General features: G+C 48.7%; 1 protein-coding gene across 1 annotated transcript in view; it reads left to right on the forward strand.

Moving 5' to 3' along the window:
- The first annotated feature begins 3,623 nt into the window (after nt 1–3,623).
- CACNG2 (calcium voltage-gated channel auxiliary subunit gamma 2) overlaps nt 3,624–23,750 on the forward strand; it is a 140,323-nt gene continuing 120,196 nt past the window's right edge. Inside the window, exon 1 of the mRNA XM_077339622.1 lies at nt 3,624–4,994. Coding sequence (XP_077195737.1) covers nt 4,784–4,994 — 211 coding nt within the window. The 5' untranslated portion in view covers nt 3,624–4,783. The remainder of the gene's footprint in view (nt 4,995–23,750) is intronic.

Below are 23,750 nucleotides of genomic sequence, written 5' to 3' on the forward strand. Positions count from 1 at the left end.
CCAGCTTGAAATTGTTTGTAAGTTCTGAAAGGAGCTGAAATATATATTCATGGAAGTTGACCTGAAGACTAAACACAGATGTGTTAAATTGATTTCAATTTCACAAAAAGGTCTTCAAAAATTTCAGAGCATAATTATATTTTGGGGGAAATTACTTTCTCCCTTTGAAGGCTGATGGGGACCATCAATCATGACATGATCATTTAGTCTTGTAGAATTGCAGTGGGCAAAGCCATCATTCTTGTGGGTATCCTTGGAAGTTCTGCTTACATCCTCCCATCATTCCAGGACCTAGATTTGGGGAAGGGCTGTGGCTCAATGGTTGAGCATCTGCTTGGCAGGCAGAAAGTCCCAAATTCAGTCTCGCATCTGCAATTGAGGATCAGATTAGAGGTGAAGTGCAAGATTTTGACCCGAGACGCTGGAGAGCCCCTGCCGATCTGAATAGCCAGTACTGATGAACCACTGGTCTGACTCAGTACAATGCAGGTACATATGCTTTTATGACAAGACAAATGTACTTCATTCCCCCCTTTCTTATGTTGATTGCACCACCTGCATGAAAGCATCACGCTGAACACATGAAGCTGTCTGCCCCTCTCTAGGACCAGAGACCCTAAAAACAACTGACTTCCTACTGGGAGGATGCTTCACTTACATAGTTTTCTTATTATAAAATGAAGCTTACTATCCTGTCCTGTGATTGACAGATCTTTTTAGCTTTACTCAGCAATGGAACTTTTGGGAAGTTGTAAAAGCCTTCTTTTCTTTAACCTCTGCCAGAAATGGCAGTGAGACTTCTTCAATAACAAACAAATGAATTATTTTATTTTATAAAGAGGAATAGGAATGAGGAATCAAGTTTTTCTATATAAATGATATATTATTCCACAAGAAGTTCTTAGTTACAGGCTTTAAATTAGTTTATAGGCTTATTCTTAGATTAAGTTTTCTCTTAAACTGAGAGGTTCTATTACTATGTTTATGCTTAAACATGTCTGTTTTTCTTTGGTCTTTGTGAATTCCACTGACTTCTATAAGGTGGGCATTATTGGCTAGTATTAACACTTTCTCCCTTCCTAGAAGAACCAGTATCCCATTGTCTATCAAGGAGCCTAAAATACTTTCTTACACATGAGTTTGAGGGAATCCCTGTACCTGAAGTCCTCTTTTTAACAGGGCAGGGGTCCTTCTTCTCTCTTTAGAAGAATTCTCCTTCCAATTTGGGCTGAATTGGAAGTATACGCTTACTGCCCAAATTCCCACTGCCAAATATCTGCCCCAGTTGTCCAAACACTGTGTGGGTTAGCTGACAGTAAAACCTCAGTTCTCAAACTAAAGCTTCTCCTAAGAGCAGATGGTCAACTAAGAATCAATCAGAGTGCTCTTTGAGCCAGCATCCAAATCAGAATCAGAGAATGAATCTCTCCAGCATACAGCTAGAATATCATCTCCCTCTCAGCTGTTGCTGGCCAATCAGAGTGCTCAAAGCAACCTGTCACTCTGGCTTTCTCTACCTAGTGAAGATTTTTAACTCTTCAATCACTTGTTACTTTTACTTCACCACTTGGAACCTTATTTTTGTAGTGCTGTCCATCACACCCCTATGTAGATTTAGGGTGAATCCTGCTTTGACAGTATGTACTGGTCACCATATCTCAAAAGTTGGGCAACCAAGATAATTAGGTACCTTCCCTACAATGAAAAACTAAACAGTCTGGAACTTTTCAGATCAGAGAAGAAATGGTTGGGGGACATGAAAAAGGCTTATAAAATGATTGAAGTGGTAGAGAATGTGAATAAACAGAACTTTTCTTCCCTCAGAGTTGTCTGCAGCTTAGTTGAATTTTCCACAACTCCTAGGCCTTACCAGACCTACTCCTATGGAGGATACCTCAAAAGAGCTAGAAACAGCCCTTCTTTAAAGGATAATAATAACAATAATAATAATAATAATGTCATTTTTAGCAACTCTAGAAAGGGAAGACTATAAAAGACAAATTTGAAAAGCACTTTGCACAACTGTGACCCATGAGGGTTAGTAGTTTAGAGCCCTTGGAAAATGAACAATGAGCTTCTCCAGAAGAAAAAATATACCTTGGAGACACAATGACATGATTTTCTGCCCCCAAAAGGGAATTATTGATTAAGCATAGCCCTGGTCAAAGACAAAACAAAATGTTGTTAATATCTGAAAATTAATTATTTTTATTTGAAAAATTTAGTGGCCCTGGAAAACTTGTGCAGTGTGTATTTTTCTCTTTATTGCACAGGACAAAACTGTAGCAGCGATGGATACTTCCTGTATGCTCTGTGAAACAGGTTGGCAAGCCTCTCCTAGGCAAATTCTTTAAGGTTGACCGAGCTTTGAGTTATACACTAACACATACAGCTGCCTCTTGAAAGACAAGGCCAAAGAAGGCTGCAAGGACAAAACTGTGCTATTTCCATGTATCCCACAGCCTCTTGAAACAGGCTCAGCTTCACCCACACACCCTTCTGGCAGAATTACAGGCATCCTCAAGCAGCCCTTCTGGTCTCTTCTCAGGAATTAGGAGTCAGTTTATGTACCTTTGCTTTACTGAACATGTTACAAACTAAGAAGTGTCAAATCATCCTTGGAAAATGAGACTGCTGAAGAAATGAGGGAATTTCGTCATATTTTAATGTTAGTATTAGAGAGAGAGGTTCTCAAGTCCATGACTAACAAGTTATGATTGGCCCAGGAAAATTAGTAAATTAGCAGTGCAGTCCTAAGCAGCTAGATCCTTCTAAGGCCACTGTTTTCAATAGACTGCTTAGTATCACATTGTTAATGAATATAAGCAATATAATTTAAAATATAAGAACAAGAACATTTAAGGGACACTAACTTGGAAAATACAACATCTACACATGCAGCAGCTTTCCGTTTTATTCTACCCCTTTTTGCCATTTCCACATCTTCATAATGTCATTTGGATGGGACACACCATCCCATATCACATAGAAAGACTTTCCGGACTACCAGTGATACATATATCACATAGATCCATGCCCAATAATTAAAAGAGGAATAAAGTCACAGCTGTACACATGCACACACATACGACTGTTTTTAGCTCACAACCTAGGACAATGAAAAAAGGTGGTGTGATTTATGAATATATATATATATTAAAAACTAAAACAGAGAGAATATTTCAAATTACCCTTCCGCTTGCATTTTCAGTGTCTCCCAGGGAAAGAAACGGCTGATTGAAGTTTTCTGCTGGTCTAATTGTGATGTGAGGGTTGTGTTTGGAGCTCTGGGCATGTATAACTGGAATGAGAAGGAGGCTGAATGGGAGGGGGGGTGGAGAGAGACACAGAGATCCAGCTACGCCTTTCTCTGAGCTTCTGAAGCTTAAGGGAGTAATCATTTCAGAATTTGGAAGAGGGGTAAAAAAAAAAAACGGGAAAAGGACAAGCAGGAAGGCTGATCGCCCCCGCCCTTCCTGCTCGGGAGAACCTAGGAGGGTTACTATCACTTGCAGATGCTGGGGGACAGGATCTAGGAAGAGGAAGATCTCCCCCCCCCCAATCCCTCCCCCCAGTTTTCCCAGCAGCACCCCGGGCAAAGAGGTAAAAGAGCTGTTCTTCAGCACCGCGGAGTGATCGGTGCAGGGGAGCTGTCCATTTCAGCACCACCACGTTAATGCAGTAGGTGGGAGCGGAACTAGCAAGGCAAGGAGAGGCGCGAGACACGGACGGGCAGCTTATCCTGCAGCAAGCCTCCTGGTTTCCTTTCTTTTCGGCAGCTTTGCGGAGAGGGGGGAGGAAGGGAAACCCGTCTTGGTTCTCCGGGAGAAACTCCCCCCTCCTCTGCCCATATTGCCGCCACGACCCACAACAGCACCACCGAGAAGGACTGCTGCTCTGCCGCTGTGCTGGTGGCAGGGGGGGCCAGCCATGGAAGGCGAGACCTCGGCACCTGTTCAGCCGAAATCAAGGGCTTACGCTATACTTGCCAGTCCGGCTCGGTGGTAGAGGAAGCGGGGAGAGAGAGAGAGACCGAGAGAGGGGGAGAGAGGAGAGAACTGAAACAAGCGCAAGCCAGCCGCGAACCCCCCCACCAGAAGAAGAGGAAGAAGAAGAAGAAAAAATCCAAGGAAGCTCAACGGGAAAGAAAAGGGATTTTTCATGGCGCAGGCTGCAGAGCTAAGCAAGAAGGCTGAAGGTTGCATCGCTGCTCTTACAGTCTCTAACTGTCTAGGTCCAGATAATGAGAGAGTGTGTTGAGGAGGATGCTGTCTCTGTTGCCGCTGCTGCCGCCGCCGCTGCTCCCCTGTTCACTGTGGAAGCCATCTCCAAATTAGCCATTACATATGGAAACTGGAGACCAGAATTTTAGAAAAAGGGATTAAGGCATCTCATTTTTTTGGGGGGGGGTTATCTATTTTTTCCCTTTATTTTATTTTTTTAAGACACACACACACACACACAGACACACATATTATACTAACAAGCTGGAACGTTTCTCTCTCAAAAGGCAAGCCTCTTCCCGTGTGATTTTTTTTTTCTCTCTCTCTCTCTTCATTTACACTGATTCTGTGGGCTTTCTTACCTCCCTTTTTATATACACATATATATATATATATATATATAGATATATATATAGATTTCTCTCTATCGATCTCAAATAGATATCCATTATACTATTCTTATTATTAGAGGAAATATTATTTTATTTTATTATTAACATACAGACATCCACACAGCCCAAGAATCAGAAGGCGGTTGGGTATTTGTATAATGAAGAATTATGGGGCTCTTTGACAGAGGTGTTCAGATGCTTTTAACCACCGTTGGTGCTTTCGCTGCCTTCAGCCTCATGACCATAGCTGTGGGGACCGATTACTGGCTCTACTCCAGAGGGGTTTGCAAGATGAAAGGTACCGGCGAGAATGAAACCAGCAAAAAGAACGAGGAAGTGATGACCCATTCTGGATTATGGAGAACCTGCTGCCTGGAAGGTATTTGATTCCGGATCGCCCTCCTCCCCTTCCCTCCTGCCCCCTCTCCCCCTCCCCAGGCCACCATTTTCTCACTTCAGCCCCACCGCCAGGGAGCCAGGGTGCTTGGGTTAGTTTCTGAGGACAAAGTTAAAAATATCCAAGGCACACGTCTTCATTCTGTTCCATTCCCCCTCCCCTCCTCCCCCTGCCCTGTCCCCCTGAAAGCCCTGCGAACTGAAAAACACTCCGTATTGTGAAAGCATCCAGAAAGACCTTCTTAAAAGGAAACTGTGTTCGACCCACCTCTTCCCGGCTTCTTTTGGGGTTCTTTTTTTGGGAAAGAAAGAGAAAAGGGATTACTGTGTTGTTGGAGTGCGCTGTTGGCTTGTAATGACAGGGGAGAAATAATTGGTCTCCTTTTGCGAACTGGGTTGATGACGATAAGTCTGGGAGAGTGACGGGGGGTGGGGGGAGCCCCACAACTTCCTTTGCCCGCTTTCCTTCCCATCAACAGTGCTCCTAATGTCAACAACAACAGATCTGGCGGTTGTCTGGGGCTGCCTCCTTCGGTGCCACTCCAGGGCTTGCGGTCGTCTCCGGCAGACTTTTCTTTCGCAGTGTCTTCAAGCAGCTGCGTCTCGGTTGGGCTGGGCTGTGGTCTGGTCTGCGTTGCTTTCCACGGGGATCATGGGCAGATCTCCCATTGAACAAGTGGTAGAAAGCCCTGTCTCTCCCCTGCCTTGCCCTGCCCTGCCCTGCCCTGCCCTCCCGGTCAGAAGGGATCCTGAGCAAGAGCGAGCCCGGCGCTTTCTCTCCCCCCCCCCTCCCGGATTGACATGTCTGATGGCAGCAGAGAATCGCTACTGCAGCCAGTTTCTGAAATCCGAGGCTGTGAATAGGCGAGGGGAGGAGGGCGGGCGGGAGAGAGGGAGGGAGGGAGGGAGGTTCGTGGCTTGCTTTGAAATGTGCTATTCAGCATTGCTTTCGGGAGAGATATGGAGAGCTGGTGTGTGTGCGGGGCGGGGGGGGCTCTTCAGATCGTGCGTGGGAAAGGGGGGGGAGGAGGCTGATGCAAATCGAGGGGTGCTCGACGGCCGGGTATCGCATCACCGTAGACTGTATGTTTAAGAATAGAATCTGAACTTGGAGGGAGGGATGGGGGGGGGGCGGCGGCCACGCACGGCTCCTGTCGACACGCATGTACATGCCGATGTGGTCCCCGCCTCAACCGAACCGGTTCCGATCGCCGTGGCTGCCGCCGCTGCCTGAGCACGGGCTCCCGCGGAAGCGGTCCAAGGGGGTCCGTGGAGGACCGGGAGGGAGAGACTGGCAGGCTGTCCTGGGGGGGGGGGGTCGCCTCTGTGTCTCCCCCTCTCCCCCCCCCCAAAGAAAGTCGGGGGCAGAAAGCTCTCCCGCAAGGGCTGCGGCCGAGAAGAAGCGCCCGATCCCCCCACCCCCGCCCCCACCCCCACCCCCGCTCTTGGTGCAAACGCTTGAGTGATGGTTGAACATGTTTTGAATAGCTAAGTGACTTCATTGAGCGATGGTCTCTTTGACGCATACTGCATACTGCCCTCTCGCTCGCCCGCCCGCCCGCCCGCCCGCCCAGCCGCTGCCTTTCCCCACATTCCGCAGAGGACCTCCCTGCCCAAAGGCTCCCGGAGAGCGCCCCGCCGCCCCCCCCCCCCGCCCCCCCCAGTCGACACGGGCAGATTCATCGGGGGTGGCTCACACACACACACACACACACACACCCCATCACACCCCCCCCCCCCACCTCTCTGGGAGAAGGCGCTCTCCTCTCTTGGGGACCCGGGCAGCCCCCAGGAAGTGCAGCGGTCGGAGGAAGCCTGGAGGAGGCTCGAGGAAAGAGGCTGGAGGGGAGGGAGGGGGCCCAAGAGCCAAGCGCCTTCCTGGCCACGCTCCCCGGCATCCAGCGCCTCCACCCACCCACCCACCCCGCTACCCCCAGGCATAGGCGAAGGGGCCGGGCTTGGAGCGCTAGTCCGGCGGGGCTCTCGGGGGACGGCGGGGCTGGGGGTGGGGAGAGGGGGGAGAAGCGGAGCCCTTTCTGCTCCCGGCTCCCTTTTTGCGCGAGTCCCGCTTCGCCTCTCCTCCCCCGTCCCGGCTCCGCTGTGCTGAGATCACGGGGCGATTAAAAGGGCAAGGGCCGATTAATTAAAAGCCCCTCGTTGCCCCGCCCCTCCCAAGACGTCCCTCGCTCCTTCTGTCTCTCGCTCTGCCGGTCTAAACGGGCCTTTGGGAAACCGGAGCCCTGCCAAAGGGGCGTGAGGGGCAGGCCAGAGGCTCCAGCAGGGGCCCTGCGGGATGGGGTCACGGCCACCCCCTCCCCTCCCCTCCCCTCCCCCCAAAAGCCCAGTAGATGAGGAAGGGGGAGAAAGGGTGCTGGCAAACACAGCTCCCCCTCCGGCCTGTGCAGCGCCACTGGAGCTTGGAGTTGGACCTCACTGGCTAAGAGAAACTTGCCCTCCCCAGTCCCCGCTCCCAAGGCAGGGGCCACCGGCCACCCACCGTGGCCCTGGAAGAAGCATCCCCCTTGGCCTGGGTCAGGGGGACCGGAGGTCCGAGCTGGGCAGCCCCAAAGGGAGCACCTAGGCCCAGGTGACCTCCGGATTACCCAGCTGCCCTCCCATCTGGAAGGGAAGCTCTTGGTTTCTCCCCATCCCAGCATAACAGTGCGAATTTTGACAAGCCCATGGACGGGCTGGTTCATGGCTCCCAAGAAAGGCATTGGGACAGGGCTTCTGTTTCCCTTGGACTGGGAAGCTGTCCCCTGGAAAAAATTCTTTTAGTCTTCCTTCTCTGAAGAAGACAGGCCAGCTGACAAGTTTCCCTGACTCGGTTGCCCACTGACAGGGTGGGTGAGACTCTTTTCCTCCCTTCCCTTCCAGGCTTGTCTCTGAGGGCGGCCAGTGGCAAGAGAAAAGAAGGGATCCCTTCTTTTGTTTCATTTTCTGGCAAGGAAGGTGGGACTTCTGAACTCTACACCTAGACCCCCCTTCAAAGCTGTAATGGATCAGGATTGCCCTCGAAGGGAACCCAAACGAACAGCATGCATTTTTGTGTGCTGGATATGTCTTTCATGTGGGAGACTTTGTTGGCCTTCATGAACTGACAATCAGTCCTTAAAGGAGCATCAGGTCCACAGACAGAAGGCCCGGATGGGTGTCAAGGCCTGTGGTGGTGTTTCCACACAGCCTCCTCAATTGCTGACCGATGCCTTGCCTCAAGGCAATACTTTAGTTGCAGGGCCACCTACAGCCAAAATATTGCCCTGAGACACCTCTGCTCTATTCTGACCCTGGGGGAAACGTGATCCTTGCCCACCTAAGCATAGCTGTTGCTGATGCCAGCTCTTTGGGGCACATGGTTCCTCCTGTGTTGCTGGTTCCCAGTGGCTTTTGCCATTTCAAACTTTGCCCAGGATGAGAATTTCTAGGACAGGGAAAGGCAGATTCCTGAAGCCACCTGTTGGAGGGAAGACAGACTGGTGAACAGGAGCAGTGATGAGTGGCACCATTTCTCTCCTGTAATGCTCCAGCGTCAGTGATGGCTGCAGTGCTATGGAAGTAAGCCCCTGGGAATGCCTGTGCAGCTTCTCAGTGAGTCAGGCCTTAGGTCTATCAAGGGCAGCAGGGTCTCCTCTGGCTGGCAACAGCTCCCTGGGGCCTCAGGGGAAGCTGCTCACTTAGGACAACTTGATCCTTTCAGATGAAGCAGCCTGGAACCTTCAGCATACAAAGCAAATGTTCTCCCACTGAGCCACTGCCCCTTTCCAGCACCGTAGGACCTAGTGAAGATAAACATGCATTGGGTGGGATTTTTAAAAACATGTATCAGAGGGTGAGCAATTCTTTGCTGTGCCATTCCAACATGGTAATATTTAGTGTAGCGAGTGCTACCGGGTCTCTGGGATGCCCTAAGGTGTTCCGCTGCTGTTATCTGCCCCTTTGGCTTTTTCAAATGTTCAATTTTTTCAGAATATTCTCTTTGTTTTAGTTATTTCTTGGAAGATTGTGCACTTTCCCTCTCCGTCAGTAAAATGCTTTAGGATGCTTTGGGCTGATCCTGCGTTGAACAGGGGGTTGGACTAGATGGCCTGTATGGCCCCTTCCACCTCTATGATTCTATGATTCTATGAATACACACCTGTCCTATTGGCTTTTTTATTATTTTATCTTTACCTGCAAAGCATACATCTACTGGCTTACAAATTTAAAAACTCAAATTGCAATCTAAAATCCCAGTATTACAATATGACAAAAAAGAGCCCATCTTCTTTTTCATATATATGTTCTGGTCAGAAATTTAAGATCAAGAAAATTCTGTTCTAAATTGCCAAACCTTACCTACGCAATCTAGACATACAAAGCTTCTTAAACCACCTAAAGTTTGGGGTAGGGTACCCAGCACTACAGAGCTCCTCTTTTTCAGTCCTGAGCAGTCAGGGGTGAGACTTAATTAGGCAGCTAAGCTCAAATGCCCCTTCCCCACATCAGTGTCTGGCCTGAATATCATCCTGTTGGGTTTGAATGGGGACTTGCAGGGCTGTCAAGGAGAAACCGACATTCATTTAGATTCTGGCTGTGTAGATCTTCTAAATGAAATTTTAGTTCAGCAGGGATGGTCACCTATAGGCCAGGTTTGCCTCCTCCTGTTACTTTGTCTGGTCCATGGTAGCCCTATCAATTTTTAATTGAGACACTGTAAACAGTTTTCCCTTCATTTCATCCCCCTACTCACCACCCCAAGAAAAAGGTGATACTTTCTCAAGTTGCAAGGAACAGTGATATTCCACACAGTAATGTTACAACTCCCTTTTGGGTTTTTGCACCTAATGTATACACATGTTAGGGCATGCGCCTCTGTCTGAATGCATTTGCTCCAGGAGGGTGAAGCTACAAACTAGAGCGTGGTGTAGAGTACGAGACCAGGGTCTGGGAGAAGTTTGTGGAGTTCTCAGCTCCTGAGACAAAAAGATGAATTATATCCTTAATCTTACTTAATGAATCGTTGTTCCTGGGATAATACGTATGAAGTATTTGGGACATATTGAAATGTACTATGTCAATAAATGCGATTGGGGATGCTTAGGAAGGGAAGTGTTTGATGTAGCCCTCAGGCCAGGCAGTCAGAAATGCCTTCTTCAGTCTTCCTGCTTCCTCCTCTATTTCATCCATCTATGACCAGCCTGGCTTTCTCTCTTCCTGCTGGAGTAGTCAAACTGTGACTCTCCAAGTGTTCATGGACTACAATTTCCATGAGTCACAGGTGGCCACATGGTGCACATGCTGGCAGGGGCTCATGGGAATTGAAGTCCATGGACATCTGGAGAGCAACAGTTTGACCACCCCTGCTTTAGGGAGAAATGGATCCACACTCCAAATTCGGTCAAGGGGTTGGATTTTCCATAGAGTTATCACTTCTGTGTAGAAACTATACATGATCATGAATACAGAGGCCATCAACATTAATTTGGGAGTTAATTTGGGAGTCTCATCTCAGGTGAAACATCTGGAGAAGAGTGAGGGAAGCCAACTGTTGGAAGCCAACAGATCAATCCCCCCTCCCCCCAATTGCTGAGTATCACTATCTCCTCCAAACCCAGTTTTCACATTCACCTTTCTTCTGTTGCACTGAAGCTCAAGTGGATTTTGGCACATTTAATAAGGCACAATGTAAAACCTTGCTGAATAGGACTCTGAGTAGACCTACTTAGAATTACAGTGTTAGTCCCCAGTAAATGCACTTCGGAGTGCAGCTTAAGTCTTCCTTTCTATCTTGTTCAGGATGCAGAAATGCACACCTTGAAGCCTGTTTTGTTTACATCCAGCAGGATCTAATCCCATCAAGTAGAACACACCTCTTGTATTCCATCTTACCAGCTGCAAACTATTGCCACTATGTCACGGGGCTCCTTGCAACGCTTGACTATTGCTGCGGTGATCATTTTCAAAGCTGGGAAGCTTTGGAAGAGATCGTTGGGGTTTGCCATTGCTCATGTGCTTGTCTGTAAACTGCAAACGCCGCTCAGCCATGCTGCCTGTTCTTGCCCACTCTGCCTTCCACGGCCTTTCCCTATTCATTTTCATGAACCCTCTTTCTGAGCTCTAATCTCCATACCTAGAGACCGACTGGACCCTCCTTCTGCAGACATCCCAGAGCGAAAAAGAGACTGGCTCCCTGATGCCTTGTGAAGCAAACAGGAATGAATTTGATTCCCTCTCGCTGCATGGTTATTGGTTTTGTCATGTCATTACGGTCAGAGAAAGGGATTGGTCTCGGAGGCTCGTATGTGGGGCGGAGGGTGGAGAGAACAAGCCACCGAGGGTAAGCAGGAGTGATTTGCGAGGGGTTAGGCATCCCTGGGTAGCTGCCTGGTGTGAAGGCAAGGAACTGGACGGAGGCTGTTGTCGAAAAGGGCCCCAGCTTAGAGACCCTTCGGGAAAGGAAATGAATGAGCTGCTCTCTTCCTCTTTGTGGCTTGCTGTAGCAGAACAGGCAGGCTGCACATGAGCTGGAGTGCAATGGCCACACTCACGGAAGCCGCACGTTGGCAGCGCATGGAGGAGGAAGGCAGTGCGTGGAGGAGGAGGAGGAGGAGCAGACTTTGGCCAGCACATCTTTCACCCTGTTCTGACAACTCCCTGACCCGCATCGGACCCCTGCGATCCAGTCCCAAGCCCCCATATTTCCCAGCCAGCGCAACTGAGCCATGATTCATCGCTCTGCCACCTGAGATGTCCAACCCAAGGCTCCCGCCTGGTTGTGCCAGGACACCTCTGTCCCTGCGTGTCCTCAGCTTCAGAATGCCCTTTTAGTATTAATAAATCTCCAGCTGGGGTTTGCCAGTGGAGCACAACCTTGATTTGTAGCAGTCGTTGCTGTTCTCGGTCTGGAGCCTCTGCAGTCTTTTCCTCCTCGGTTCTGCCGCTCCACACTCCCGCTAGTTGCACCAGGCTCACACAGCTTTGCTCGTGCGCTTCCAGCCTGGCTGATAGCCTCCCATGCTGTTCCTGCCTCAGATCTCCTGTGAGCACAACACACTTAATCACTGTGGACGAAGGCAGGGCGGTCGTCTCCTAGCGAGAGGCCTGGATGGAGCATGTGTCTCACACAGAGCCGCTTGTGACTGTCCAACATGTGGTTTACTTTGTCCACCGGCAGGTAGGTTTGGGTAAGGGCCAAGGCCCTGCAGGAGAGCTTGTGTTCTCCACACAGGTTTTTAGCCCCTCGGGTTTAAGGAAGAATCTCAGTAAACCTTTCTAACTCCTTTACCCAAAAACCTCTCTGCTCAAGGGCAGGGGATTAGACGGGCACTTCGTATTCTACCAGGGAGGAATGCTTGACTGGGCTGCTTCCAACACTGGATGCTTGGTGGAGTGATTAAGAATGGCAGCCTCTAATCTGGAGAACAGGGTTTGATTCCTCACTCCACCTCCGCACACAGCTGGGTGACCTTGGGCCGGTCACAGTCATCTCAGAGCTCTCTCAGCCCCACCTGCCTCACAGGGTGTTGCAGAGAGAGGAAGCGAAGGTGTTTGGAGATCACTTTGAGACTCCTTCAGGTAATAAAAAGTGGGGTAAAAAAAACAGCTCTTCTTCTTTCTTCTGGGACCCCTGACAAAAGTTCAAGATGGGGCTGCAATATTACTTCTCTCCCCACCCACCCCCTTGGAAGCCAAGTCAGGAGCAACACTCATTCCCTGTGAGGAAGGTAGGTCCATCAGTGGAAGTGGCATGTCACCATGATTGTAGGACCCCATGAAAGGGTGGCTCAACCCCCAAACAGGCAGCTGTGAGTGACAGCGGCAGGAGCCTGCTCTGCTCCTCCTTTTCCCTTCACCACCAGGGGGCAGACCCATGGGCAGTCAGCCTGCTCCGCTCCTCCTTTACCCTTCACCACCAGGGGGCAGACCCATGGGCAGTCAGCCTGCTCCGCTCCTCCTTTTCCCTTCACCACCAGGGGGCAGACCCATGGGGAGTCAGCCCTCCTATAGCAGAGGGCCCAGGGCAGTTGTCGTTGGCTGGCCATCCAGCATAAATGGAACCCTGTTGCAGGAGAAGGCACGGGGAAAGGGCTTCCAGGATTTCCTGTCACTGTGCCATATGTTGCTACTGCCCTCCGTCCTCCGCAAAAGCCGAGATACAACAGCAAGTGTGCTGCCTGCAGGCCCAGAAATCCCCTTCCCTTCCCAAGTCAAATTGTAACACTGTTACCCAAATTGGATCCCTCAAAAGGGATTGTGAGGAATTATGAATATATCCAAAGGCTGGGTGATGCAAGATCTTTTATATCAATTTTTACGGGGTGCTTCACCTGGGAGAAATCCTGGAATAAGCAAGCCTAATTTGGTACAGTAATGACTGGGGAAGGCACTGGCAAACCACCCCGTATTGAGTCTGCCATGAAAACGCTAGAGGGCGTCACCCCAAGGGTCAGACATGACTCGGTGCTTGCACAGGGGATACCTTTACCTACCTTTAATTTGGTTCCAAAAATAATTTTGTATTTTATTGAGAAATACACAGAGAAAAACATATGCACACTTAAGTTCTGCAGGGGGAAAGGTTAGGTAAATAGGGAAACAGTGCACCTGTCTTGGGTCCAAGAAAGCAGATAAGTTGACAACATCAGTGTGGAAGAAATATTCTGCAGCATCTTGGGCCTGAATGAGCTGCTCGCTAAGGCCTTCGCTTCCCCCCTCAGCTACCTGATCTCTATACATAGCTGCCCTGTGGCATTTTGAAGGCAGAGCTTAGCTTTCCCCTTCCTCACATCCTGTTAGGTTGGTGGCTGCTTCACCCACAGCCACCCCTTTAAACAGGAGACCAACAGTTTTTTCTTCAGCTTAAAGGGAATGCCATGAGTGCTGCTTGGAATCAGAAACACATCATATGGATGTTCCCTTTAAATCCGGGGCCTCCTTCCTTCCATGCAGAGGCAAACCCCCGCCTGGACCTAGCCCCGACAGGGTTCCTGTGGTTCTTAAGCCAAACCTAGAATCCCCTTGAGAAAACCAAAAGGAGTTCTCTAGTCACTGGGAGGAGAGCCTCTTGTGGAGCAGAGTGGTAAGGCAGCCGTCTGAAAGCTTTGCCCATGAGGCTGGGAGTTCGATCCCAGCAGCCGGCTCAAGGTTGACTCAGCCTTCCATCCTTCCGAGGTCGGTAAAATGAGTACCCAGCTTGCTGGGGGGTAAACGGTAATGACTGGGGAAGGCACTGGCAAACCACCCCGTATTGAGTCTGCCATGAAAACGCTGGAGGGCGTCACCCCAAGGGTCAGACATGACTCGGTGCTTGCACAGGGGATACCTTTACCTTTACCTTTTAGTCACTGGGAGGAGGAAACGAATTCCCTGGTGCGAATTCTGCAGAGCGTTCTGAAGAACGATGACAATAGCTGAGGCACAGCTCAGCAAATCCCCCTTAGCCTTACAAGAACAAAGAGCCAGGATCACAGCCCTCGCTGTCCCAGAGGAGATGGGTAGGTTCATGTTGTCCTGAAAGGCACCACGAATGGCTGTTTTCAGGACAGCGGGAGGGAGCGGGAGCACCAGAGACGTGAGGGCTGCAGTACACAGCAATAGCAGGAGGACCACCATCCTGAGCAGGTTCACGGGGAGACAGGAAACACCTGTTCTTTTCCAGGTATCTTGAGAACCATCTCCTTTGATGACTTGGCCCTCCTTCTTCCCCTGCAGTCAGAGGTCTGAATGAGCCCTCCACATGCACATATTTAGAGGCGATTCTGACATACGGACCAGTAGGCAAGGAAAAATGGACAAGGAAAATGTTAAAGAGAAAGAGTCCTTGTGGACCTCAGAGCCCCTGGGTGTTGTAAGACTAGGGAGGCGCATCTTATTTCAGGAAAAGCTCAACCCTTGCTTTGTTCCTTGCCTCCTGAGCTTGTAATTAGAGGGAGAAGATACAGGTTGGCATAATCAGTGTTCCTGCTCAGAGGAACAATTTCTTTTACCAACTCCTTCATTAGTAAAAATTCCTCCCTTCATGCTTTTTCCCAGAGCACATACAAAAGAATTAGGGCCAGGGAAGGAACAGATCAAAATATGAAGCCTGTATAGTTAATTTGAAAAATCTTGAACTGAATGCTATATCTTTTCATCCCGGCTAGAGACAAAGCATCGCTTTTGAAGGTCTTTCTCATTCTGGCAGCATTGGTTTTAAAAAATCCTGTTTCGATTGTATTTCTTTGTGTGGACGGAAATCAAGATGGTTTTAAAAAATCGGTGCTGTTTTCTGTTTCCTTGCAACTCATTTCCCCATTAAGTCTTTAGAATGAAAGTTAAGCTGGGAACGTTTGACAACGCTCAAGCAGAAAACTATAATTAAAAAAACAGACTCCCCAGTCCCCCGCTTTTCATGTGAATGGGCCCAGATGTGTGAATAAACCCACATGGATCCAGTGAGCCCCGGGGATGTGAAATGTTACAGCATAGCCCAATCGTATCCGATCTCAGAAGCTAAGCAGGGTTGGTATTTGGATGGGAGACCACCCAGGGACACTTTGCAAAGGAAGGCAATGGCAAACCACCTCTGCATGAGCCCTTGCCTCAGAAACCTTATGGGGTCACCGTAAGTTGGCTGCAACTTGATGACTCTTAACACACGTACTAGTTAGAACAGGGGTAGTCAAACTGCGGCCCTACAGATGTCCATGGACTACAATTCCCAGGAGCCCCTGCCAGCAAATGCTCCTGGGAACTGTAGTCCATGGACATCTGGAGAGCCGCAGTTTGACTACCCCTGAGTTAGAAGAAGAAGAGTTGGTTCTTATATGTCGCTTTTCTCTACCCAAAGGAGTCTCAATGCGGCTTACAGTTGCCTTCCCTTTCCTCTCCCCACAACAGACACCCTGTGAGGTGGATGAGACTGAGAGAGCCCTGATATCTCTGCTCTGTCAGAACAGCTTGATCAGTGCTGTGGCGAGCCCAAGGTCACCCACCAGGCTGCTTGTGGGGGAGTGCAGAACTGACCCTGGCTTGCCAGGTTAGAAGTCCGCATTCCTAACCACTGCACCAAACTGGCTCTAAGTGTCCAAATGAGTGACAAGCTGACATTGCCATTTTGAGCAGAGATCCTAGGATTTCAAAAGCCTTGGAAGGGCATGACCCTGCTGAGGGTGGCACTGCAAGTGTCTCTGTGATATCTCCTTGTGGTTACCAAGTCTACTTGATTAGTCTGTGATCTGCCTCTGGATAGTTGTAACACTATGAGCCAAACCTCCGAACAGGTAGCTACATAATAGAACAGGTAGCTATATAATACAATATAATAAATAAAATAACACTGTGCATGGATCATGGACTTTTCCTGCATTCTACTGTGTTCCTGCAGCCCTTCCCGAACTCTGGGAAAGACCATTCCCTAGTTTGCAGGAGCCCTGTGGAGGCATTGCCACGCTACATGCAGTCTTGGGTGGAGGGTGGAGTGAGGACGAGTGGACAAAATCGCTTCTTTCTGTTCCAAAAATGCAGCATGGCTTTCTGCGCCCCAGCCCGTCAATGGGCATTGTTGTTCTTCATTGTGGATCCTGCAGCCTGGTGAATTATCTTTGGGGGGATCAGAAGGGGCTGCAGCAATGGAGAGGAATGTGAGAACATGTCTGTGCATGAATGATTGGATGCACACCACTGTCCACGAGCCTCTTACAAGCCTCTCTCAAGACTGCAGGTAGGCGTTTGGTTTTCTGAACGCATTAATATCACAGATGCCTATCTCAGACTCCCTTGCTGGGATATCGGTAGCTCCAGCCGCGGAAATCAAGACGAGGAAAAGGCCTCTGTTTGTTCTGTGAGTCATGAAGCGAGCGCATCTATTCACTCTCCATCCTGTTGCATCAAACACCTTCATGCGTTTCCCCTCTTTCTCCTGGGCGCACTCAGTTTGAAAAACCGTGTGGAATATAAGTATCCCCATAAGAGATTCCACTCTATTGGCACATTATAATGCTGAGAACTCCTCTTGGATTGGTAAAAGATTTCTTATCTCTGTTATGCATTTGGCAAAAAGCAGACAGTCCAAGGCAGAGAGCAGAAGAAACAGCTCCTCAGAGACTTCATAGTACAACAGGAGGCTTTTATCTCCGTGTCCTTTCCCATATGCCCAGAGTAGGGTCCCAGACCCTGAAGGTGAGGCTCTTCTGCTGTCTGTCATTCCTTCAGGCTTCTGTGGACGACTGGTCAGGGGGCTCCACAGATCACTGAAGGTCACCTCGCAGCTGGATTGAAATGGTCAGAAGAGCAATGGCCAAGTCCTCACAAGCAGGGGTAGTCAACCTATGGTCCTCCAGATGTTCATTGACTACAATTCCCATGAGCCCCTGCCAGCATTTACTGGCAGGGGCTCATGGGAATTGTAGTCCATGGACATCTGGAGGACCACAGGTTGACTACCCCTGCTCACAAGCACATTTGGGAGCAGGGATACAAGAACAGACTCAGGGAGGGTGGCTACCCAGACACATCCTTTCAAGTTGTTGTTCAAATGGCGCAGCATAAGATTTGGAAGAAGCGCCAGGGATATATTTGTTTAAAATATTTGTGATTTATTCACCACGTTTATAGCCTGACTGCCTGTTTTTCAAGAGTGACACCTAAGATGGATAACAAAGAAATGTGAACTGCACATCAGTGAAAGCTGCCCAGTGGAAGACGCCTTGCTCTCTATGGGAGCTGCTGCTGCTGGGCCCCTGTGGAGCTAGGCAGGCCAAAGGAAAGGGCTCCTTTGCTGAGGGGTAGAAGGGCTGGATGCAGTCCCCTGAATCGGCTTGGCAAAAGCCAGCAGAGTTGCCGGGTTGAGGAGAGCCTTATGCCGGGAGCAGCAGGCTTACCCACCTCACAGGGTGTCTGTTGTGGGGAGAGGAATGGGAAGGCGACTGTAAGCCGCTTTGAGCCTCCTTCGGGTAGGGAAAAGCGGCATATAAGAACCAACTCTTCTTCTTCTTCTTACTCACAGAAGTGCATTCCAAACCGGGAGGGCCTTCAGGAGAGAGAAACAATGTCTTGCCCACAGGCATCCTTGGGGTTTGTATACCCCACAAGTTGCTTACTAGGTTCTCTCCATCTTGCATTTTTCAGTGTCACACTGGAATGCTAAAAATTGGTGGAGGCTTCTGGCCTAAATGTCAGTGCTAGGGCAGGGAAGACCCATATTCAGAATCTGCTGATGTGAAGGATCATCTGTCCAAGGCCCTGCCCAAAGGAATGGCGCTCCATACCTGGAGGCCTCCAAACCTGCCTTGGGCAGTCCTTATGCTGCTCTGTGGACAATCCATCCTCTTGCATCACTGGTTTTCTGGAGAAGAAACTAGCTTTGCTTTATTACCAAAGAAATTATAATGAATCTCAGCGTGGACAGTTGAGAGATCTATGGGAATGGGCAGCCCCAAGGTTCTGGAATTCTGATTCCTGACTTGGTTCATTTGCACCAGTTCGCTTCTGTTCTCCTGCTGCAGCTATCCTTGTTTAGCCAAAGACAGTCCCAGCCTGGTGCAGTGGTCAAGAGTGGCAGCCTCTAATCTGGAGAGCCAGGTTTGGTTCCTCACTCTTCCTCCATGTGCAGCCAGCTGGGTGACCTTGGGCCAGTCACAGGTTCCCTCAGAGCCCTCTCAGCCTCATCCACCTCACAGGGTGTCTACTGTGGGGAAAAGAAGGGGAGGCAATTGTAAACTGCTTTGGGACTCCTTGGATAGTAAAAAAGCGGGCTCCAAAATCCCAAGCTCTTCTCTTGGGATCTTGCCTCGTCCCTATTTTGGAGAGATTTGCTAGAATTACCAGTCTCACCATCCATCTCTGAATGGGGCAACAACCTGTGTTTCAAGGGCAGAGTTGACCAAGTATCCCAATGTTGCTTCTGTTCCATGCTTGCAAATGTTTGGGAACAGGCAATGAATATATTGGTGGCTGCTATGAGCCTACTCTTGCTACCCTATAGAAACTGATATAGCATTGTAAGATATCTACTAATCTTGCTGACAAACCCCTATGGCTTCACAGCTGCGTGATCTTTGGTGAAGGAATTCCATACCAGCTGCTCACAGATGTATCCGCAGCCATAATCCTTTATTATGAGATAGGCAGTATGTTTCTGTGTTTGTGCAAAAAGGGCAGTTACATTGTTAGACTTTGGCTGCCTGCCCCTAAATCTTTCATCTGTTTCTGTGTTGCTGTTCCTTCCTTCCTTCCTTCCCTCCATCTCTCCCTCCCTCCCTCCTTCCTTCCTTCCTTCTACTCATCCATTCATTCTAGTTTCTCCCCTTCCACATTCCTCCTTCTAGATTGTCTCTTTTGCCCTTTTCCCTAAAGGCTCAGTTCCCCTTCTCACTCTTAAACATAGATCTAAAACTCTTCACTCTGCTTGGGTATGATCTGTGCCCACCAAGGGAATGTGGTGGTGGCAGCAGCAGCAACTCTATTGACAGCTGTCCTACAGAGACCGAAAAACTCTTCTGATGCTTCTTTGGAAGCGGGGAGCATCACATCTCTCTTTAGTGGGGATGTGTCTTAAGGGCAGTGGCATAACTGATCCAGGGAAAGAATGTTTCCCTCTTGACCATGCAGCTTGCACAATGGGTATAGAAAGGAGTGTGAAACAAGCGGTCGGTAAAATGAGTACCCAGCTTGCTGGGGGGTAAACGGTCATGACTGGGGAAGGTACTGGCAAGGCCACCCTGTATTGAGTCTCCCATGAAAATGCTGGAGGGCGTCAGCCCAAGGGTCAGACAGGACCCGGTGCTTGCACAGGGAATACCTTTACCTTTTAAGCTCCACTAAATAAAATGGGATTTACTTGAATTTGTTCTCTGCGTTCAGGAATATCCTTTGCAGATAATATTAATTTTAAGTATCGATTTTCTATATTTGCAGCCAATACAAATTTGGAGAAAAGCTGATACTCAGAATACAGTATTCAATAAAAATAATACATTGCTAAAATAAAAACCTAAGAACCACCTCCATGAATCTGAAATAAAACTAGAAGCCAATAAAATAAGCAACCTCACTAAATATTAAGCAGTGGAAGACTAAACTATCTAACCACACCTTTAAATGAAAAAACCCGCCAATTGCAGCACAGCCTTTGCTAACTGACAGCATAAAAATATTTTTTTTAACTCCAAAACCAAACAAGCATAAAAACAATGCAAAGTCCAAAAGAAATGAGCACACACAGTGCAGAATTAAATAACCCAAATATTATATTGTATGAGGGGGGGGGGAATCATGCAAAGGGGAAATTGAACACTGAGGCCAGAAGGTTCCACTGTAGGAGAAATGTGAGGCACTCACCTTCTTCAGGAACTTCCTTGGATTATCACCTATGGCTTGGGAAATATCTGGGAATTTTTGGGGGGGTGGAGCATGAGGAGGTCAGGGTTCAGGGAAGGGAGAGGCTTCGATGGCATATAATGCATTACAATCCACCTTCCAAAGTGGGCACTTTCTCCAGAGGACCTGATCTCCATTGCCTGGAGATTGGATGGAACCCCAGGAGATCTCCAGCCATCACCTGGAGGCTACCACGAAAAGAGGACGGTTCGAAATGAGTATGAGAACAGAAGAAAGAACCTACCCTAGGCTATAATAAACATTTAAACAATTTAACAATAAATATACACAGAAATGTCTTACATCTTCTTTTAATTGTCATAGAACAACCAAAACGGCCTCCAGATTTAAACTATTTTCAAAGGTATTTTCATCAGTGGTTGTTATCAAAACTTCCCCATACCTGTGAGCCAAAGGCCAATATATATATATTGCTTAAATTCTGTGAAAAAGAATAGATCCTAGTGAAGGACTTCACCAGCAAATACTAAGTTGGAAAAACAACCACTGATAACAACCACTAATGAAAATACCTTTGAAAACGGTTTAAATCTGGAGGCCGTTTTGGTTGTTCTATGACAATTAAAAGAAGAGATAAGACATTTCTATGTATATTTATTGTTAAATTGTTTAAATGTTTATTATAGCCTAGGGTAGGTTCTTTCTTCTGTTACCACCTGGAGGCTGGCGTCCCTAGCCGACTGATGGTTAGCCCCAGGATAGTGCAGGGGTAGAAAAGGGCTGGGCAATGTTCCAGCAGGCACTCACATGGGGCACTGGTGAGGTTCCCATGGCAAGGTCAGTTTCACTTGTGACCGCTGTAGCCTAAAACAGACCTCCGATGCCCCCGCAGCATGTGTGGGTTCCATGGCAAACATGGAAAAGTGGTTAATTTGGGAAAGGTTCCCAGCCCTTGACATTTCCCAGCCCGCAACAGTAAGGCTGCAGCCCTAAGAACATTGTCCTGAGAGTAAGCCCTGTGGAATACAAGGGACACAACATCTGAGTGGGCCTGCTTAGGATTGCTCCTAAGTGCTGATTCTTAAGCTGTGCCGTATCGGAGCCAAGGCCGGATTTACCTGAAAAGAGGCCCTAGGCTATTCCACTTATGTGGGCCTTTCACCTCCCATTTTTTAGTTTCTAAATTATACGAGAGATAATAAAATACATAATTACTGAGATATATGTCAATATGTTAAATGAAACTTGTTGTGATTGGTACTAACCTTTATAAAAATGTGGAATATAGGCCCCTCTTGATCTTGAGGCCCTAGGCTGAAGCCTAGTTAGCCTATAGGAAAATCCGGCCCTGATTGGAGCCCCTTGTTCTGGTTGGCTTATTATCTGCAGCCCACTCTGTTTTCTTCCTGCACTGCCGCCGTTTCCCTGAGGACACCTAAAAGGCTCCCAACTTGAAGCTCTAGTGCAGCGTTTCTCCTTTGTGGCCTTCATGCTCTGAAGATGTCGGCACTCAAAGGAGAGAACGGCACGCACACAGCGAGCTTTGCTTTGAACTTCCCATTGTAGTTATTTGCACTTCTGAAGAGGAACTGGAAAGAAACATGCCGGGAGGAGGAGGATGTTGATTAGATCTTTCCTCTGTAAATTGTACCGGAGCCTCCGGGGCCAGCTGCCTTGCATCAGGGGAAAGATCTGGGGAAGGGGGCTTTCTGAACCACAGCCTACCCATTTCTGCACTAGGCAGCCTTTGGCATCCTTGGGGCAGACCGAGGGTGATGAAGGTTCACCTGTTTTCTATTCAAATTATGTTCATGCACAAAGCCCCAGCACTCCCTACCCCCCACCCCATTGCCTCAAAGGCTGCAAATGAAAACATCACTCTGTTAGTATTTGGGTTGCAAAAGTTGCTTCCAGCTGCATAGGCAGGTCTTTTGGCCACTCCTGCAGAACGCTGTCAGTCAGGGAAGAAGCAGTGGATGTAAGCCCAGAGCTTTCAAAGGCATCCAGCTGCCCTTCCTTCACCACCCTTATTGGACGTCAGCCCGGATGATCCCGGCCCACAGTGGTATCGTCTGTCTACCTCTCCGCTCAGGCTGACACCTGTCACTCAAATGAGGCTTGTCTAGGCCCAGGGCTGCATCATCAGCACCCAAGGAGCCAGCGTGGAGGTGGCAGAAGATAGCCAGGCTTCATTAGGAGCTCACTAAGGCTAAAGACGCTAAGGCCTGCCACTCAGAAACCACAAAGAAATTCAAACACACACACAACGCAAGGGCAGAACTGGGGAGGGCAAAGTTAAAGCAAGGCCCCAACTGCTGCAACACCTCCCATTTGGCTGCAAGGAAAGGAGGGGGAGGGAAGACAAATGGTTTTCATTTACACATGAAAGGCAGAGCTTGCTTGGAAACCTGGCTGAGTGAGGCCTGGAACCTTTTCTTCCACTGCTGCAGGCCACATAAGAATTATTGTTGTTGTTGCTGCTGCTGCTGCTGCTGCTGTTGTTATTATTATTAGACTTTTAGACTGCCTCTCTCCCAAAATGGGCTTGAGGTGGTTTACAACATAATTAAAATGTATAGGCATGAATTGTGTAGAACATATTGGAAGAGGCAGTCCCTCAGAACAGAAGAGCCCTGCTGGATCAGACCAGCGGCCAACCAGTTTCTCTGGAGGGCCAGCACCAGGGCATGGAGGCCAAGGTCCTCTCCTGATACCATAGGACCATGAATGGCAACTCTGCCATGGAAGCTTGTTGAGGAACCTTGGTCTAGTCACAAGCTCTCAGCCTTACCTACTCCACGAGAATGACCCAAACCATTTGAGGCCTCCAACAGGCAAGCTATAAATGGGGCTGGGGAAGATTAGAGCCATCAAAGTGGGTTGTAATGGGTTGAATAGGGTTTTATGATTGTTTGGGGGGTTAGGGATGATCGTTGTAACCCACCATGAGCCACTATGTGGAAGTGGCAGGATAAAAACAGAGAGAGAGAGAGAGAGATGCAGACAGGCAGGCAGACTTTCCTTACCAATAAGTAACCAAATCCCTCTTTGGAGCCTGCCTTTTCTATGCAGCATTTAGCACCGCTGCCAAGTCCTCAAGTCCTACCTGCACTTAACCTGTGTACCTGAACAGAACAATACATCTTCCTACATACCTGCACCTTCATCTCCTTTCCTCTGGGATCCAGTTTTACATGCAAAGCACCTCAGAACTGATGGTTGCCTTATTCCACTGAGAAACTGCTCTAACTGCCAGGAACTTATTCTGTCTAAACATCCAAAAGAAGTTCCTGACAGTTAGAGTAGTTTCTCAGTGGCTTCCTCAGGAGGTGGTGGGTTCTCCATCTTTGAAAATTTTTAAACAGAGGCTAGATAGCCATCATGAGCCTCTTGTGGCGCAGACTGGTAAGGCAGCAGACATGCAGTCTGAAAGCTCTGCCCA

This window comes from Paroedura picta, chromosome 5 (assembly GCF_049243985.1).
Source record: "Paroedura picta isolate Pp20150507F chromosome 5, Ppicta_v3.0, whole genome shotgun sequence".
Classification (NCBI taxonomy): Eukaryota; Metazoa; Chordata; class Lepidosauria; order Squamata; family Gekkonidae; genus Paroedura; species Paroedura picta.